The sequence below is a fragment of the Microtus oregoni genome, unplaced genomic scaffold (genome assembly GCF_018167655.1).
Source record: "Microtus oregoni isolate MIOR12 unplaced genomic scaffold, Mior012 000019F_ref0000042, whole genome shotgun sequence".
Taxonomy (NCBI): Eukaryota; Metazoa; Chordata; class Mammalia; order Rodentia; family Cricetidae; genus Microtus; species Microtus oregoni.
Window position 1 is genome coordinate 24,441,690 of NW_024543078.1, and position 20,198 is coordinate 24,461,887.

Sequence of the window (20,198 nt, forward strand, 5' to 3'; positions counted from 1 at the left end):
ACGTCTAGGCAAAGCTTTCTACTTGGAACTGCCTTTGCCGCTAGCACTGCGGCAGCCTCCGTATCTCCGCCCATCATAGGACGCAGCCAATCAGCGTCAGGCTCAGCAACCCCGCCCTAGTCGGACGCAGCCAATCAGCGGCAGCGTCTTTTGCGCGCCTTACTTTGCAAAGATGGCGGTGGCTTTTGGCGCTCAGGCGGTGTGCCGAGCCGTTGCACAGCTCCTCGGTTGCACAATGTGAATGCGGCAGGAGGAGGGTGCCGCCGGAATGAGTCGGCGAAGGAAGTTTGCGGACAGCCCTGGCCGGAGGAGCACGCCGCGCAGGGCGGCTGCCGACGACTGCTGCCCAGCAGTGGAGCCGGGGTCCCGATGGTCCAGGGCGGCCCGCAACTCCCGGCCCTGCAAGGCTGGAGCTCGGCCTTTGCGGCGGGAGCGGCTCCAGGCGGCGGCTGACGACCGGAGGAGCCCCGGGGGTGAGGAGAGGGCGGCCGGGGAGCCGAGCCCGGGTGTGGGTGGGGTGCGGAGAGGGCAGGGAGAGCAGCTCCGGGGGTTTGGAGTGCGCGGGAGGCTTAGGCTGCAAAGCGGAGCCCGTGATCCGGGCAGCGGTGTCTGTTTTTGGGTTGACTCTGGTTCTGAGCGGACCCTGTACCTTAAACTATCCCCGGGGAATTGGGCAGCTAAGCTTTTCTTTTTTCCCTTCTTTTTTTTTTTTTTTTTGCACTGTTTTGCTTTTCAAAAAGAGTCACCTCAAAGCTGTCGTTTGTTTCCGGAACTTGCTAGGAATAACATCCGGTTAGAATAGCAAACCAATGGAGCGTTCCTTTCTGTTAACTTTTCGAGTTAGATTTTTTTTTTTTAAAGATTCCTAACCTAATAAAAACCTTTCCTAGAGTGTGTTCTTAAAATAAAACTTCTGTTATCTTGTTTGCCTCTGCTATGACAAAACAAATCCAAGAAAGAACAATGCAATTGTAAAAATTTAAGTGATTCTAAACAGAACTTCTCTAGGAACAGATCACTCATGTTTTTTTGGAGTTGTTAATTAGAGTATAAAATTCGGGCAGACTTGATAGGAGGATCTTAAACGAGTTTAACTAGGGTTTCTGTTTGGATAGTTGGCAGTGTATCTGCTAACAGCAAGAAGGTTCGTAAAGTATGGAAGCTATGGAGATAGTAACTCAGTGACCAGGTGGTATCATTCCTGGGCCTATGGGATTAAAAAAAAATACTAACTACAATGTTAAATTTATGAAGTATCAATTTTACTGAAAAATTTCTATTGTGTTTAAAATAGTTGTTTTGAAGAGACGTTTTATATTGGGCATAAAAATAATTTGTCTGTGCTGCTCTTGTGAATGCTTAAAACGGGACAATTGTCATTTTGTACAGAACAGTATGAGACACCAACAAGAGTTATGAAAGTGGATTTATTATCCTATACCTTAAGTTCTCCTAATGATCCAGATGGACAGACCGATATCTTCTGGGATCAGAATTCTCCAATGACCAAACAGTTAGGTAAATCTGATACAATTGTTATATGGAAGCTGGGTGGTGGTGGTGCTCGCCTTGACTCCCAGCACTTGGGAGGCAGAGACAGGCGGATCTCTGTGAGGTCGAAGTCAGCTTGATCTACAAGAGCGAGTTCCATGACAGCCAAGGCTGTCTCTAAAGAAAAAGGGGGGGGGGGTTGTTATGTGGTTAAGTGTTTGGTGAAGGATTGGTATTTGTAACATTTTAGTAAGATAACATCAGAAACTTTGATACAGTGCACTTTTTGTTGTGTTCTTGAGACTCTTGAGTGATTTTTCTAATAGGCACGTGATGTTAGTGCAGAGTCACTATATATACTGTAGTGTAAGTTGCACTGGTTACAATCATTTTCTAAAAGGTAACAACAGATTTTAAAATTCTTGGCCTAAGATTTATAGAAATGTCTGTTTCTTTAGGTAAAGGAAGAAAAAAGCAGATTCCCACTCCATACACGGATGAGATTTCACATATTGTCAACCGCATTGCTCCTCAGGTAAAGACAGCCGTTTCTTGGTTTATAAAACAGCCAAATTGGTTTGCTGCTTGCTTGTGTCCTCTTTCCCATTTGAAATAATGTATTTAGAGCAAGAGAGGTTGCTGTTGGCTTTTCTCTTTCTGGGTGTGTGTCTTGAAAGAAGAGACAATTTGTAGAGTGGATAGTATTGTCATCCCTTAGTGTCCATGAGGCACGGTTTCATGACCATTCTGAATACCCGAGTTTGCAGATTCTGAAGTTCCTTACAGATAATGGTGTGGTTTTGTGTGGTAACCTGTGCACATCCTCCCATGTACTGTATTTATTTATTTTATTTATTTTTTTTGCAGTGCTGGAACTCAAACCCAGGGACTCACTTCTGCTAGGCAAGTGCTCTTCCATGAGCTATGCCTCCAGCCCACCCCATAAACTTTAAGTCATCTCTAGTTTATTTAATCCTTAAGTAATACAGTTAATTGTCATGCTGTACTATTAGGGAAGAAAATCAAAGAAAATGCCTGTATCTCTCCCCTATTTTTCGTCTGCCATTGGTTAGATGTAGAACCTGCACATGCAAGTAGATATTTTGCTTTAATTCTCTTGGAGTAGTAATTAGTGACTAGCGTTTTACTTTTGTTGTCTTTAATATATTTAACACCATGCAGCATTTTCTGCATTGTATTTTGAACAGTTGTATAATAGAACAAGCAATGTAAATTTGAGTTTTGGTTGTTAGTGCTTGTCCACTGTCTATAGGACAGATTTTCCTCATTGCAGTTGCTCTCACTTGTATCCACTGAGTTATAAAGTCACCAAGAAATGCTTTAAAACTGGGGCAATCGCTGGGCTTAGGTGTAGGCCTCATACAGTCTCTTCCGAGTAGCGAAATGCTCATAACCTTAGTTCATTCAGCCACAAAGAATTATTACCTGATTTGCTGTCTTCAATGGATTATTAGGATTAAGTTATATAAAATTTATAATAAACTATAGAGTGCTATAAATAAATTATGGTTTATTTATTGTAATAAACCCATCTTCAAAGATTTTTTTCCTTCACTTTAATTTTTGTGATGCTTTAATGAAATAGAAGTTTTAGTGAATTGTGGAACACAAAGGAATCCAGTAACTGTTATTCCTTGTATTAGTTCTGTCGTTAGTAAGCAGCATTGCCAAGAACATCAACTGTTCTGAGTTTCTATTCTTTCTTCTCCTTACTTTAATATTTTCTTTCTCCATTTTCTAAAGTGTGTCTGTGTGTGTGCATATGTGCTCTCATAGCTGTACGTACATGCGTGTGCATGCATGCCCACAACATGTGTGCAGGTCAGAGGACAGCTTGCAGGAAATCAGGTCTTCCACTATCTTGGTATGATTCATTGTACCAATACTTCGTTTAAAAGTACATTTATGCCATAATATTATTACTCTGTATGTCAGCAGTAAATCTTCATTAACTAAATCAAAGAAGCACAACAAAACACTTTCGGGCCGGCCAGCCTGACTAGTGGTGTAATGTTGAGTATCCTGTTGGCTTTACGAGATGGGCTGGGAATAGCAGCTGTTGTGAAGAAATGGCAGCAGTGCCCCGTGGTAACTGGAGTCATGGAAAACTGCACTGGGATTAGTTAATTCATCTCCAAGTGTCAGACCCTCATAATTACAAATGTTTGAAGTTTTGTTAGTTATCTTCAAATCACTTAGTTCCCTCCTAATGGTTTCAGATTTCATTTTTTAAGACATACATTTGCATATTAGACAGTCATTCCATTTTCTGTAGTGATAACTTCAGCGGTGTTTAAGGTGATATCTTTGTTTTCATCATTTATATAACTTTTTACGGTGTGCTCCTTAAGATCAAGTATAACCGTAGCTTTCAACCTTTTTAATGCTGCCTCATTTAAAACAGTTCCTCATGTTGTGGTGACCTGCAATCATAAAATTATAAATGTTTTTGGAGCTAGAGGTTTGCCAGACGTTATAGTCCATTTGCCAGATGGAGAACTGCTAGTTTTAATATAATGTTCATTCCATAGCTTTTTCGGGATTAAGGAACAGAAAAATACAGCAGAAACATCCTAATCTAAGATCACTTCTTACTTCAAATTTTTTGTTTTTGTCTTGTTGTCTGTCTCCCCATTCTTAGATTTAGCCTTGACCTTGCTCTAAAATATCTAGTCCTGACATTACTCTGTCTGTGCTCAGTTAAAGTCAAGATGGAACTTCTGGTTCTTAGATAAAGAGTTAGCGAGAATAAGAAACAAAAATTGGAGAATCATTGCTACAGAAAGAATTCTGGATATATTCTTATTTTCATTTCTGATAGTTGTACATAGTTTGTTCTGATTTTATGAGTATCTTACAACAACTGAAATGTTATTCCCTTTTATAAAATGTTCCTTTATATGTATATGACATCAAAATGCTTTTGGTAGGTAATATATATCAAACCTTAGTTTTTATAAATATGGTTTGAATGTTTATAAAAATTTGAATATTTCTTTTTTTACTCGTGGAAGCATAAATGGATCATGTTTCCAGCCTTTCTCCAGTTTCTCGTTGTTTGAGTTTGTTAAGTGACTGGTATCACACTCTTCTCTTGCCCCTCTAGTCTCCACTCTCCTTCCTTCTTCTTGGGGAGAAGGGTTAGTCTCTTACTTTGTGGTGCTCTTATGTTCTTTTTCTTCCCTCTTTCAAAGGACGAAAAACCAGTGACAAACTCCATGCTGGGTGTGTGGATTGGTGACACTGCTATTCCTTGTACTCCTAGCGTAGCAAAAGAAAAGTCAAGAGTGAAAATCCGCTGCACAAAGTGAGTTCAGATTTCACCTTCTTATAATTCAATGAGGCAGATGTTCTTACTTGCTGACTGAGGTTTTTGTCCTCCCTGGTTCCCACATCTGTAAATCCCAAAGAAAATCACACAGAAATCTACATTAGTTATAAACTAATTGGCCCATAAGCTCAGGCTTCTTATTGACTCTCCCCCCTTCCCCCTGAGAATGGGTTTCTCTGTGGCTTTGGAGCCTGTCCTGGAACTAGCTCTTGTAGACCAGACTGGTCTCCAACTCACAGAGATCAGCCTGCCTCTCTGCCCCCCGAGTGCTGGGATTAAAGGCTTGCGCCACCACTGCCAGGCTTCTTATTAACTCTTATAACTTATATTAGCCCATTATTCTTATCTATGTTAGCCACATGGCTCAGTACCTTTTTCAGTGGATTAATCACCTCTTCCTTCTTCTCTGGTTGGGACAGGACTGTGGAGGAGAATGAGCTTCCTGGTCTGCCTCTACTTCCTGTCTGGTTGTCCTGCCTATACTTCCTGCCTTGCTACTGGCAAATCAGCATTTATTTAAAACATAATTGACAGAATACAGTCCCACACCACTTACTAGCATTATAGGTTTTAGAATAAACCAAACTAGTAAACTTTTTTGATTTGATATCTAAAATTCCAGAGTTAAAGACATGTTTTTCTGAGACTTAAACATTTGGTGTTTTGTTACACCAAAATATACTAAATGATAATTGAATAATTCTTAGACAGTTTTTTAATTAAAATGTTTCAATGATATTTTAATAGGTTAAAAACAAAAACTCGAGAAAAAGAACTCATGAAATTGGCTAAGCAGTTTGATAAAAATATGGAGCAACTTGATGTGATTCAAGAGCAAGATGGAAAGAATCATGATTTTATCCAGGCAGCTTCAGAAGCGGGACATATACACCACCGTAAAGATTCCGTACAGATGGAAATAGATAACACAGTTCCGGAAATCGATTGTGCTCTAATGAAGAAGCAAATGGAAGGAAACACCAGAATATCTGTGGCAAAGGAGCAAGACAGCAGTCAGAAACCCTTTGACCAAAATGTTGAAGCAGCCCTGAATGCTATTTTTGATGGTTCCACTCAGATGTGTAGTGGACAGCTAAGCCAAGGTGTGACGAATTCTTTTCTGAACAATAGCAAAACTACCTTTGTGAAGAAAAGCAGTTCAATAGAAGAGGAAATTATTACTAATGAAACTCTGGTCACTGAAAACCCGCCAAGCAGAACTCCAATATCACCTTCCCCTCAGGTAGATACTGCCTTACTGCGAAAATCATGTGTGACTCCCTGTGCTAAGAAGCCAGAAGCTTCTACTAAACATCTTGATGGGCTGACTACTAATGATTTTGAGGATGACTGGGAAAGCTTGCTAGGCAATGAACCTTTCCTCATGGAAAATGCTGAAATGCTTCAACCCCCTCCTTCAACAGCTGCCCAAGGTACGAGTCAGAATGCAGCGTGTACCATCACTGCTAAAAATGATACAATCACATCAAGAGCAAATATGAATCTAGGTCGAAAGTCGGGAGATTCGAAAGTAACCCTGGACCTTCCTTCAAAGCCATGTAACAGAGAACTAGGAAATTCTGGAGAATATAGATTTTTATCACATCCAAGTGATGAATCAAGCAAGTTACCATTAACTGGAAATAAAATGAGGTTTGAGAAATCTTTGGGTAACATTAAAGATGACGGTTGTGTTGATGTCTCTAATATTGCAAGAGTAAAAGAAGATAGTCGCAGTAAGTGTACAGTTAAGTGTGCTTCTGATAGTTCTGGTTCATACTCAAAATATCTTAATGAAAGAAACAATGGGCTTAGTGTTAACCTGCCTTTGAAAGCGCCTATTGATACTGCTCCCCTTGGTTCTGTATTCTTGGGCAAAGAAAACAGACTAATGGATCAAAACACAAACCAGACTAATGGATCAAAGTTCAGTTCTTCCCTCGATGACTGGAATGATCCTTTGGTGGCCAGTGAAGTAATTGAAGCATGCCATGAGTTCGAGACTACCTGGGAAGCGGATGATGTAGATGACGATTTGTTATATCAGGCATGTGATGACATTGAAAGACTAACTCAACAAGAAAATAAGGGCAGCAAGCAGTCAGAAAGTATAAATAACACTTCCAAACAGGGACCCAGAAATATTTCTACTGCATCTAAACAACATTGGAATCTTACCAGTTCCTCGGTACCACCGTCCCTAACAACTAACTCAGAGATACATAAATCGTTGGAGGTAAAGAAAAGAGACACGTGTGGAGCTTATCCCAGTATTTTGGATGCTACAACAAATATGTCTGTGTGCTTTAAGAATTCAAGGGATAATCAACATGTACCAGTCCAGGTGAATAGCTCAAAATTTATGCTTGCAGGAAGTTCAAGTTTGAATGTTAATTTGGGTCCTGTGAGCACAGAAATTACCAATATGAAGTTGGGTACTCATCAGCTTTCCCACATCACCTCAGCAACTCAAGCTCAGAATGACAAGTTATTGAAGGTTTCAAAATTTACATTTAAGACAAAAAATCCTCAGTTTCTTTCTCCATTAAACCAAAATTGTATAGCAGGAAGTATACCTGTTAGCAAAATCTTGCAGGATTTAGGAAAAAAAGAAACTGTCAGTTCACTGCTTGAGGCTAATCAACACCCATCTTCAATAAATTATTCTGAATCTTTGACACCATGTTCTAAAGGTATGTATAAAATAGTTTTCTTTGAAAAGTATTATCTTGAAAATTATTGATGCTGTTTACTTGTTTTGCCTAACCAGGTATAATTAGTATCTGATACAAAATTCGTGACACTTGTGACAAAATTAATGATACTTGATGCAACCTTTTAAAAATCATTACAGTTGATCTTTTTTTCTGATTGTTCTTATTTCTTCATAAATTCCCTTAATCGTACCTCAGTAATTGTATCTTCACTGTCCACCTTACAATATTGCTACCACCTTATAGTGTCCTCTATGTCCCCTTTATATTTTGTTCTTCAAAAAACAAACTAGGCTTTTTAACCCACATAAAACATTTATATGTATAAAGCAACCTTCAGTGAATGACTCATTTCAAATAAAATTTAAAACTATAATCTAAAAAACCCTTAACCAGTCTCACATGCTAAAATATCAGAAATAGAATACTATATAATAATTTGGAGTAATTTTATCTGAGAAAAGCACAGTTTGGTATATGTCATGAAACTTTTTTCGTCAGCTTATATCATATAAAGTGATGTTTGATTATGACATTTTCATACTTGTAATAACATAACTTTATTGTAGTTGCTACCTCTAATTACTCTTTTTCCTACTGGCTTCCTTCTCATCCCAAATAGTCATCCTTTATTTCATTTTTCTTTGTTGCTTGCTATCATGAAGTAGTAAGCAGTTTTGTCTAAAACTTTCCCCACATCTGTTGAGATGATCATGCGATTTTTATCCTTCATTTTATTTTTATGTTTGTTGATTTGTGTAGGCTGAATCATGTCTACATCCTCAGAATGAAATCAGATTGATCATGATCCTATTAATAAGTTACTGAATTTGATTTGCAAGTATTTTATTAAGTGAATTTTGCTATGTTCTCCAAGGAAATGTATTGTTACATCCTTATCCCGTTTTGATATCAAAGTTAATACTGGCTTTGTAGAGTGAACTTGAATTACTTACGATCTCTGGTGTTTTTACATATAGGCAACTCCTAGCTATAAAATTCTCTCTTAGCGGTGACCTAGCTGTTTTCAGAATTTCTAGTAAGTTGTGTTTTCATTTTTACTCGAGTCTAGAAATTTCTAAGTTCCTGACACACTTTTCACCCTCCAATGGATCTGATAACAGAAGAAATTATTTTCTCCCCCTCATGTGTGTGTGTGTCTGTGTATGTATGTATTAAGACTTAAGGACATAACATGTGTTTCGAGAAAGTTTAATGGTTTGCTAGAAGAATTTCTGCAGTGGTTGAATTGAATATTCAGTATTTATCCTTTAAATCCATTTGATTTGTGGAATAGTTAACTTGGAGAGTTGTTTTATTACTTGTTTTTCTGCTTGAATGATCTGTCTATTGACAAAAATGGAATATTATGGTACTAAAATTCTTCCTTGTGATTAGATCTCTCCATCCTCATATTTCTTAGGATGGCTTACCTTGTTAACAAAGGTAAGATGGGTGCACAAAAGCCACAGCACAAGTATGGAGGTCAATGGGACAACTTCTGGAAGTCAGTTCTCTTTTCTGCCAAACTCAGGGCCCTCAGTCTTGGTGGCAATCACCTTCTCAGATCTCTATTTACCGAGTGGGTCTTGTTTTACAATAAGGTCATGAAGTGTAACCTTTTTACCCACCAAACCATCTGTATGGTGGCCAAGTTTTTCTTGTTTGTTTTGTTTGTTTTAATTTGGATTTTGAGATAGGATTTTCCGTGGTTTGGGCTGCTGTCACTTTGTAGCCTCAGGCAGACATGAGAATTTTAGTGCTTTGATTTTAGTCTTCTTAAGTGTTGGGATTACTATCACACCCACCCTTCGTCATATTTTCTGATGGATTGCTTCCTTTAAAACTCAGTGAATTGCTTTATACCCTTTCAGTTTGGCTTAAAACCTGGCTTTGTGGTCTGGGCTTTCAGATTCATTTTGTTTTTGTAATTTCATTCTCTGTTTATCACCTCCTGAGATCCAGCAAATACTTTGATTCTATTCAATAATCTTTAACTGGAGAATCACGATTGTTTACATTTAGTGTGGTTGTTCATAATATGGAATGATTTCCTTCTTCATCTTGAAAGATTTTCTGGTTTACCTGCTTACAACTGCTTGATTTCTTCCTAAAACCAGTTTCTTTATTGTCTCATCCATTAAAATTTGTTATTTCTAAAATTTATTACATCTTTTGTTTGTTTGGTTTTTGTTTTTGTGAATTTTTTTGTTTGTTTGTTTTTGTTTTTCAAGACAGGGTTTCTCTGTAGCTTTGGAGCCAGTCCTGGAACTAGCTCTTGTAGACCAGGCTGGCCTTGAACTCACAGAGCTCCACCTGCCTCTGCCTAGGCAAGCGCCACCGCCTCCCAGCTAAAATTTATTACTTCTATAGCTCTTGTACTTGTTAATCTTTCTTCATCTGTGCATAGTATTCCTTTAGTACAGTAGTTCTCAACCTGTGGATTGCAGCTCCTTTGTGGGTAGAAAGGCCTTTTTATAGGGATCGCCTAAAAGCATTGGGAAACACATTTTTACATTACAGTTCACTACAGTAGCAAAATTATAGTTATGAAGTAGCAATGAATATAATGTTATTGTCTGGGTTACCACAATATGAGAAACTGTTAATTAGTGCTAGCCTCCTTATTCCCTAGGGAAAGTTGAGTGCTATCAGTTCATTCAACAGGACACCCGTTCAGTATCTTCACCAATACAGGACAGTCAGATGTGATAGGGAGTTGAATCAAAGCAGGAACTCAGTTTATTACTGTGAGTACCTCCAGCCAGTGAGAAGCAGCCAAACCCTCCCTCTAGCTGCAGGGGCGTCTGTCTAGTTTTTGCTGTCTCATCCTCACTCAAACTCGAGCCAGGCTTTTCTCTGTCCTTACATGCCTCGAAGTCTAGGCTTTTTTCTGTCCTAGAGGCCTTGAGGTACAGGCCCTGAGATAATTTTGGCCCAACATCTCGCCCTTTTGTTTTTGATCCCACCCTCTACCCCGGTTACCAAGCCAGAATTGCCCACCGGGGAGAGAGTACAGGTCAGGACCACCCCATCTGGAGTTTCGGCCTGGACATCCTCAAATTGAGAGTTCATCCGTGGGGTGAGATGTATTGAGTCTATCATAATGTACTCGAAGGGCCATGTACCTGTTGTATCTGTTTTTGAGATGCTTGTTTCAGCCTTTGGAAGACTCATGGGCCAAAAATACAGATCAGTAAACAAATAGCCATTGGCCCAATTAGGGAAGAGACAAGTGTGGTAAGCCGTGGGGACCAATTAAACCAGGTCTCATGGGAGTTCTTGACTTAAATGAATTATTATCTTTTCTTAACTCATCTAGGGTTCTTGTAACTATCCCAGAATGGTCTGTATAGAAACAACATTCTTTCCCAAGTGCACTGCAAATTCTTCCCTGTTCCATAAACGGCAAGTCCAGGCTTCTCCTATTTTGTAAGGTTACCCTTGCTAAGGAATCCAAAAACTTTTCTAAATAACGTAATGCAGTTTCTGTCTTTTCTAATTATGTCCAGCCAGTCTGCTCACATCTCCAGGAAGAACAATAGACGACCCCCCAACACACACACACACACACACACACACACACACACACACACTTTCTAATAGCAATAGTGGAAGCAGTCTGGTTGCTCCCTGGGCATACATAAAAGGATCTCTGCAGGGGAGGATATGTCTCCTAAGGACATGAGAACACCCAGGCTCATTAGGGTAGAATGCCTGGGGTAGGGTGCACCTGTGAGAGCCTCGGTGTTCAAGTCTTCCTTCCATCCCCGGAATCCCGGTCTCTCATATCCCAGCTTCCATGTACCAAACCGCAGAGGTCAAACATGAGGTCAGGCTACCATGTCCAGAGGGTTGTCATCTGAGAAGTCTGGTTTAGGATCCTTCCAGTGCCAGCGCTCCGCAGGATCGACGTCACCTTTTGGGGGCCTGGACCTCGATTTCTGTGAGAAGAGTTAACATGATTACCGCCGGGAGGGCCATATGAAATAGATAAACAGGAAACACTATCCTAAAGGGTTACTCTCTCTTGGGCAGTGGTTATTTTTCTTTTCTTTTGAATTTAAGGGTTGTTCACCATAATCTCTCTCTTTCTTTATTGGTTCTTTATTGGTCACCTTGGTCTTCCCCATTGTCCTGAGGTGAGGGGTAGCCATATAGGCGTTTTCCCCTTTGGGAAAACATCCAAATCCAAGGCCTTGTGTTAACAAGGGATCTGGGCCCCTCCGCTGGTTAGTGGGAGGATCCTTCCACCTAACCTTTAGGCAGGGCCTCCTTGGTAGGGATCCCCAATGTTTCTGGAATCCATTTTGTTCATCTGATTTTTGAGAATTTAAAAATATTGATGGTTAATAACACCTTTTACAATTGTAGATGGGGGGAGACTTCTCCCCCTTTCTGTTTTATAAGGACCTCTTCAAGATATTGGTGATGTCTTTCAACAATCACTTGACCATGAAAGGTGTATGGGATCCTGGTGGTATGGATATATCCCATCTCTGGAAGAATTCATTTAATGTTTTACTTATAAAACAGGGTCCGTTGTCAGTCTTGACCTGTTGTGGTAGTCCCACCATAGCAAAACATTGTAGGAAATGGCTTTTGGCTTGAGTTACCTTTTCCCCAGTGGGTGGTAGCCCAGCATCCCTTAGAGTACATGTCTATGGTCACAAACATATTTTAGTTTGCCAAACAGAGGGTAATGTGTTACATCTGTTTGCCAGATGATATTAGGTCCTAACCCTCTTGGGTTTACCCCCAGCCCTTGTAAAGGGGAGGGGAGATGTGGAGAAACTGTTGGCAAGTCTTACATTTATGAACAATTCTCTTTAATTCTGTTGCGGGGCTCTGTGGGTATAGGTATTTGAGTCCTCTCCAGTTGACATGAGTTAAGTCATGCATTTGAATATCATTGTATGGTCAGAGTTGAGACCTCCTTGAGATAGGTCCCTGAAGCTGCAGCATCTCCAGCAGCATTCCCTTGGTAAATAAATGAGGCCAGGGAGATTTTGGTGTCCTCTGAGATGTTGACTATATATGGGTTTTTTTCTACCTTCTAAGAGCGATCCACACTTGGTTCTCCTTTACCTGCTTTCACTCCTTCAGCTGCTCTACCCACTGGCCCAGCTCCTTGGGTGAATGCCTTCTCATCCGTGGTGGCATGCCATCGGTCCCCGCTGCCTCCCTGCTCCCTGCCTAAGCCCAGTGGGCAGCTGCAGGCCTGCCCAGCCCCACGCCCCAGGGTGCGGCAAAGGACATGCAGCACAAAGCATGGTGCAGCTGGGGGGCGGCTCTGGCTGGACCACAGGCCTCTCAGCACTCTGGCCTGGGATCTCTCGCTCTTTCTTTCTCCCTCACCCTCCTAGCCAGTTATTTTCAGAGTCTTTAAAACTCTCCTGGTCTCTGACCTTTTCCTTACCCGCCTGTTAAAGGAGGCAGAGCAACTGTGTGAAAACATGCCTTAAGGGCCATAATAGTTGGATAGAACTCCAATGATGGGGATATAGCAAAGTGTTTTGCCCTTTCTATGGCCAGAGTCCCCACCTGGTTCCATGTGTCCCACGAGAAAAGATTCCTGGTGGGTACCCAGGGGGCCATGGTAATTATATCCTCCCATGCCTGGATCACATTGTGGTCTGACAATCCCAGGCCTTGGGAAAGAAGCTTATATCTCACTCAACGCCTTAAGCGCTGGATCATTATTGTGTGAAGTTTCATTACCCCTCGTGGGGTCCCACTCACCTTGAAGACCACTTGGGAGTGGGACCAGTGCCCCACATTCTGGTGCCAGTTGCTAGGCTTCCTAAGCTTCCTCACCCCCCCAGAGAAAGATGAGTGTGCTATCTGTCCATTCTGCAGCCCTACAATGCCTAACAATCAGACATGATAGGGAGTCAACTCAAAGCAGGAACTCAGTTAATTACTGTGAATGTCAGCTTATATATATATAGTGACATCTTGTGATATGAGGGTACCTCCAGCCAATGAGAGGCAGCCAAACCCTCCCTCCCTCTGGCCGAAGGGGCGTCTACCTAGTTTTTGCTGTCTCTTCCTCACTCAAACTTGAGCCAGGCTTTTTTTCTCTCTTATAGGCCTCGAGGTACAGGCCCTGAGATGGCAAATAATTTTGGCCCAATAAATTGGTTGCTGCATTAGGAAGGTTGAGAACCACTACTTTGTCATCTTCAGTGATGACTTGTGGTCATCAATTGGTACTGCTTATTTTAGTCATTGAAGATTTTTGTTTCTCCTTCTGCTTCAAAGGATAACTTTGTTGTATATGCATATATGTATTCATAGTAATCTTGGTTGGTAGGTAATTTTTATGTGAAATGCATCAGACATGCTATCTCCTGATTTTAGGTTTTTTTCTGAGAGGTCTGCTGTTCTGGTAGGTTTTTCATTAGATGTGACTTGTACTTCTGCCAGCATTCAGTATTTACTTCCATAGATTTGGGATTTTTTATGCGTTTCTTTTTTTTTGTTTGTTTGTTTATTTTGGTTTTGTTTTTGAGTTTTTTATTTATTTGTTTGTTTTTCAAAATGGGTTTCCTTGTAACTTTGGAACCTGTCCTGGAACTCACTCTGTAGTCCAGGCTGGCCTCAAACTCACAGAGATCCACCTGCCTCTGCCTCATGTCCTGGGATTAAAAGTGCACAACCACTGCTCTACTTTTAATGCCTTCAGTTTTTTTCCTCTCTTAGACTACAAGTGCTTTGGTTTGGTCTCTTTTTGTTGTTATTGTTCTTTTGTTTTGTTTGTTTGTTTGTTTGTTTTTAAAGACAGGGTTTCTCTGTGTAACAGCCCTAGCTGTCTAGTTTAGTCTAACTATTTATTTCTCTGAAGTATTACATGTCGCAATCGTTTTTTAAAATTACTGTTGGAATACACTTTCTTAGAAATTATTCTTCAGCTTTGTCTTCAAGTCTTTATGCTTTTTGTCTTGAATGATTTTTTATGCATATAAAAAGATGTGTTTCTGTATTTATTGTTTTATTTAAATAGACAGAACTGGATAACACATGCTTGATTTTTGCATTTCCTTAATAAATTATAACTGTCATTTCTTTTAGTACCTGTAGGTTTCCTTTAGTTCTTTAGTGCCTATGTGCTGTATGTTAAATTATATGGTTGTTCACATTGGGTAAGATTTTTTTTATTGATGAAAGCTTAGGTTTTTTACAATTACAAACAGTACAGTAGGAATTCTATATAAACCTTTGAACTTTGTGTACTTGTATATATTAATTCCTAAAAATACGATGTAAGAGAATGTTATGAAATTTGACAGCTAAAACCAGATTTCTTCCAAAAAGGTAGAAAATTTTGGTACAATGAGTATTTTTCCATGTTACAGCCCAACGTGCCTTGAAATGTTAAAAATTGTTGTCAATGTATTACAGTTGTAAATATTAAAGTAAATATAACTAGTTTAGTGAGGTTTCTAAAATGAATCTATTGCATATGCTTTATTTATTTAGTTAGTTGTTATTTGGTTTTTTTAGAAGTGTTTCTCTATAGCTGTAGAGCCTGTCCTGAAACTAGCTCTTGTAAACCAGGCTGGCTTTGAACTCACAGAGACCTGCCTGCCTCTAACTCCCGAATGCTGGGATTAAAGTGTGCACCACCCAGTAGGGATTAAAGCCCTACTGCATATAATTTTAATTCCAGTGGCCAGTTACACTTTTTTTGTAAATGTAATAATTGGTTTGAAATAAAAATACTTTGTCCTTTCCAATTTCTGATTATACCAAGAAAGAAAGTAGATATATTTTGAGTCTCCTTTCATGAACAAGAGAAATTTGTGTAAAATTGTTCTGATTTCACTACCTAAATATTTCTCCACTAATAATAATACAGATTCAGCTAAAAAGTTAGGGTTTAATCAGTAAATTTACATAAATGTATATTAGGGTTATAATCTTAGATATTAATGTCATTTCAATGAGAGTAATTTCTAATCTAAAGCTTTAACTTACATACACACACAGAGACTTTTCAATTTTCTGATACATTCTTCAATGAAAATAATATTTTAAACAATTATAAATAGCTTGTGTTTTAGGGGTCTTGGCAATAATTATCTCAGTCCCATGTGCAAAGTAATGGTTAAGATGTGACTACAAAGAAACTCTTTGTAAAGTGCGACATCGTCAATACATATGGGTTCTATATAGAGATTACATATGACACTTTCCATAAAGATGTATTATGTAGATTGACAATCTCATGCCAAGAGTCTGGGGGAGTATTCAGTGTGGTCTCAAGTCAAACAGCGCACAAAACTCCAGGATATTTCCATGTCATATCTTAGCCTTCTGGGCTGATAAGTTGCACATCCCTTTCTTTGAAGAAACTGGGTGTTTAACATTCCTGGTTCTCCAAGTGCTTATCAGTGAGCACATCGACCTCCGGGTCTCCCACACAGTTGGACATGAGAAGTTTCATTCTGTCACTCAAATCTTTTTCTGGTAGAGTAAATGTAAACTTTTTCACTCTTTTAAGGAAAAAAGTAAGTGTTAGTATCCAGCTTTCCTTCATAGGTCTTTGGAGTCTCCTTCCTTTTCCTTGCCTTCCCTTCCCCTTTTTCTCCAAGACTGTCTTAGGTAGCAGAAAAATGATCTTGCAGTACATACTGCAGGCAGTGTTCACTGGATCTCCTTTCATCTCCAGAGTGTTGGCATTGCAAATATGACTCATCATTCTCAGCTATATTTGAAGGATTGATAGACAGTTCAATTCATAATGTTTTTACTCTGTATCAATGTTTATATAATTTAAAAGTTGGTAGTAAAAGAAATTTATATAGTCATGGGTTAGATGTCATTGTTCTCATGAATTATTTGTTGAGTTTTCGAAAATCAGTTTTTATCATACTTGAATGTGAATATTGGGTAGAGGCTTGGCATCATCTTGACCTAGCACATTGTATGTATTATGTGTGTACATGTGCTTGTATGTATGATGGTTCTGTGTTACTTAATGATCAAACCAGTGCAATATAAAAGCAGAAGTTAAATCATATTCAGGATAACTTACAGGTTATAAGATTAATCCCTATGCTTTGTTTACTTTTTAGGTAAAGAGGAGAGGAATAGAAAGTATTCTCCTGAAGAAATCCAACAGAAAAGACAGGAAGCACTGATTCGAAGAAAGGCCAAAACACAGGCGTTGCCTGCTTTGCATTCAGCTTCCATTTCACTGCTTTGATGAAATTGGAGTTAGACGGTTTCACAGCTATTAATAACTATCTATGATAGGACTTTTTTCTTGATTTCTCTGTGAGAAATTTAATGCTGACTAAAAAGCATGGGTTTCTACTTTATTATTTAATAAATCAGTGTTTACTATTATAAATGAAACTTTCTTGGAGCTGTATGTGAATTATGTATAAGTTTTTGAAGAGTTAGCAATTATGTGTCTACAGAGGGAAGTATGTGTCTTTATTACATGATAGCAACTGATCATCAATAATAGACAGCTGTAACGCTTCTAACAGATTAAAATGACTAAACTAACTCTGCTCTGTAGTTTTTTTCAGTTACTTAAGGTTTCTTTATACAGTACAATTTTTAATTAATTTTTCCATAGTCTTAGTGACCTTGCTGAAAAGTAGATAACGTGTATTTAATTTTTTTTTAAAAAAAATATTGTTTTCAGTTGCTAGCCAGAGGTAGGTTTAAATTTTAATATTTCTGAATATGTGATTCAATTTGAAAACATGTCTCCATTAGGAAAAACAGACTAGCGTTAAGTGTAGTTTAGCAAAAAAAAATAAAAAGAAAATAGATTAAGCAAAGTCATAAAACATCATTAACATTAGAATTAACAGAATCATATTGTCTGATCGAGTTCCTTTATCATATAGGTTAAATAGAACAATCCAAGCTGCTCTTTTTCTTTATATTCATGTGTATTTGAGTCAGGGTCTTGCTATGTGGTCCTAACTGGCGTTGAACTCTTGTCATGCAGAAGACTTCAAACACAGTGATTCTCCTGCCTCAGTCTCCCGGTGCTATGAGTACCACTATGCCTAGCTCATGATTTTCCTTTAAAAGTCACAGACAAATCTTTGTTTATGTTAGAATTGATTTTTCTGAACATATAAAGAATTACATAATTTGTTTCAATCTATTAGTACTTAAAATAATTTGAAGGGGCATTAACACTAAAATATAATCCAAAACACATTAAGGACTGCTTATTAACGGTTCTTATATATATTCTTTATTTTAAAGAATTAGCTGATCTTTCCAGGATTCCAAATTAGACTTTCTATTTTCAGTTTTCTTATTACTGTAATTTTCCTTCCAATCAATTATTTAACTTCACTGTTTTTCCCCCCTCTGTCTCTGCCTCCTTTTTGTCTTCTAAAATAGTAATATAAGCCTTAACTAGTGGGGAGAGTATATGACAGTAAGGATGCTTGTGTTTTTCTAAATGGCTTTTAGAAAGGATGAAGAAAAGTTTAGCTATAAAGAGCACCCGTCTTGGTAAGGTGTTCACTACTGTTCAGGTGTCTTTGAGCTGTGACAATCTGATAGTTATTAAGTGTGTACCATTTTTCAGATGATATATAAGTATATTTTAGTTGTTCTTATTATTTACCAAAGAGTATATTATAAAGAGCTAAATAAATGTTGCAAGTTTTGATGCAAACAAGTAAAAAGACTGCTTTTCTCATGAGCCTTCAGTCTGTTCTAAGTCTTCTCTCTCTCTCTCTCTGCTCAAGTTCTCCTGTAACTTCTTTCTGTGGAATGCTTTAAGTCGTTCTGCTGATCTTCTTACACTGGCCTGTTGCATCTGTTTCTTGGGAACGCATACCTGACCTGGCTTCAGCAGGAAGTCATCTCTTTCGTGGAAACTATGAAAGCACTTGTTGATGGTGAATGTGTGCTTCTCCAGCAGGATACCCCTGCCTTCACACTATTCTACTATCCTCATTCTTCAGTTGCTGTTGGAAGCACTAGCATGTGAAAACCTGCCTAGTTTGCATGGGTTGGCACTTTGCCAGTTTCAAGAGACATTATCCACAAAAGTCAAAGGAGCAGCTGGTAGGCCTGGAAGCAATATTCTTTTGTAAGCCTTTTTGCTGTTTTTGCTTCATAGAAAGGTTAGTTCAGCAAGACCATTGTTGCAGAGTTTAGACAGATAACTGACTACAAGAACATGGGTTAGTTATTGCAGAAATAGTTATATATAGTTATGAACCACATTTTTTTCCTAATATACTTTTAAATTACAAAGAACGAGTACCTTCCTCTGCATCTGTATGCTTACTACTGATATGTGATGGCTACTAATTATATTCTGAACGATTTGTGGTCACATTCTGTTTGTGAATTTTTTCTTATTCCACTGAAATTATAGCTCGGAGTCATTCAGCTTTAGAGTTGAAAAATGTTTCTTGGAAAAGTTTAAATTTTATTTAACATTTAATTGATCCAAGTGTTAAACTGAATTTAAATTGTTCGAATTAGACTATGATTTTCAGCTTTTACTAGTATGCTCATAAGCACTTGTGAATTCACAGAGCACCAGATGTCTTGTGCCTTCTCTTAGGTGTCATAAGTGAACATGCATAGGTGTTGATTGTAGAGTTTTGTCTTTCTAAAGTTCTTTGGGTAATAAATCTTAATTGGTTAGCTTCATTTAACATTGCTAAATGTTTTACTTACCTACCAAGTAGTTTTAAGCTTTCCTTTTAATTCTTCTCAATACAATCATATAACACTTCTATTTTGTATGTGAGGGAAATCTAGTAAATAGATTAAATGACTTTCTCGAACTCTATAGTTTAATACCAAGTGTGATTTAAAAATTCCATAATCAAAATAAGGTCACTGTTGTATATCTTACAAGAGCAAACATTGTCTTGAGAGTGTAGGCAGAGGCTGCTCATTTGTTCCTGGCCACCGAGACCTGAAATACCACAAAGAAACTGTATTAAAACACTGCATGGCCAATCACTTAAGCATATTGCTAGCTAGCTCTTATATATCTTAAATTAACCCATTTCAATTAATCTTTGTATTGCCTGTGGTTGTGATCTACTGGTAAGGTTCTGTCCGGCCTCTGTCTCCCACAGCAGCTACATGGCTTCTCCCTCACTCCACCTACTCTCTCCATATGTCCCTTCCAGCCTGGCTTTACTCTGCTAAGCCATTGGCCAAAAGCAGCTTCTTTATTAACCAATGGCAATAAAACATACTCCCAGCATACATCACCTCCCACATCAGGTTATCTGAACTTACCCAGTAAAGCTGTCATGACAGAACACACGTGCAGCAAGAAGTCAGTAGTCATTGATTTTACTTAGAGTAAGCTTTTCCTCAGGGTGATGCAACACTATTGAACAACCTACACAGCGTGAGTGAAAACCATAGGTAGTCACTTAGCAACGTGGAAAATTGGCGTCTATAAAATATGAATTTGCACTTTGAGCTAGCCATTTGCATTTTATTTATTTTTTCTTAAGAACGGGTGTAGTAAAATTAGTCAAAGGCAAGGCCGGTTAATGTAAGGGTTTTTGTTTGTTTTTTGGTTTTGTTTGTAGGAAAATTTATTAAGAAGGTAGAGCACAAATAAAAATAAAAACATCTAAATAGTTGAATTTCATGGTTTGGAAAGAATGTCTATT

The 20,198-nt window shown here is 38.6% G+C and overlaps 1 protein-coding gene across 2 annotated transcripts; it reads left to right on the forward strand.

The window, feature by feature from the left end:
- The first annotated feature begins 178 nt into the window (after positions 1-178).
- On the forward strand, positions 179-19,549 carry Etaa1 (ETAA1 activator of ATR kinase). 2 transcript variants are annotated; one of them, XM_041669864.1, is made up of 6 exons: positions 179-473; positions 1,390-1,518; positions 1,950-2,026; positions 4,707-4,819; positions 5,591-7,187; positions 18,291-19,549. In XM_041669864.1, the coding sequence occupies exons 1-6, from the start codon at positions 242-244 to the stop codon at positions 18,384-18,386; spliced, it is 2,244 nt and encodes a 747-aa protein (XP_041525798.1). In that variant the 5' UTR covers positions 179-241; the 3' UTR covers positions 18,387-19,549. The 2 variants fall into 2 exon arrangements, with proteins under 2 accessions (XP_041525798.1, XP_041525797.1); XM_041669863.1 differs by lacking the exon at positions 18,291-19,549 and adding an exon at positions 16,638-17,076 and having other exon boundaries at positions 5,591-7,536.
- The last annotated feature ends 649 nt before the right edge of the window (positions 19,550-20,198 follow it).

Bases quoted from the DNA above. Each gene is read 5' to 3' on its own strand.
- Etaa1 (XM_041669863.1), top strand. From the start codon at position 242: ATGCGGCAGGAGGAGGGTGCCGCCGGAATGAGTCGGCGAAGGAAGTTT. The intron at 1,519-1,949 runs GTAAATCTGATA...CTGTTTCTTTAG, and splicing joins TCCAATGACCAAACAGTTAG to GTAAAGGAAGAAAAAAGCAG. The intron at 2,027-4,706 runs GTAAAGACAGCC...CCTCTTTCAAAG, and splicing joins TCAACCGCATTGCTCCTCAG to GACGAAAAACCAGTGACAAA.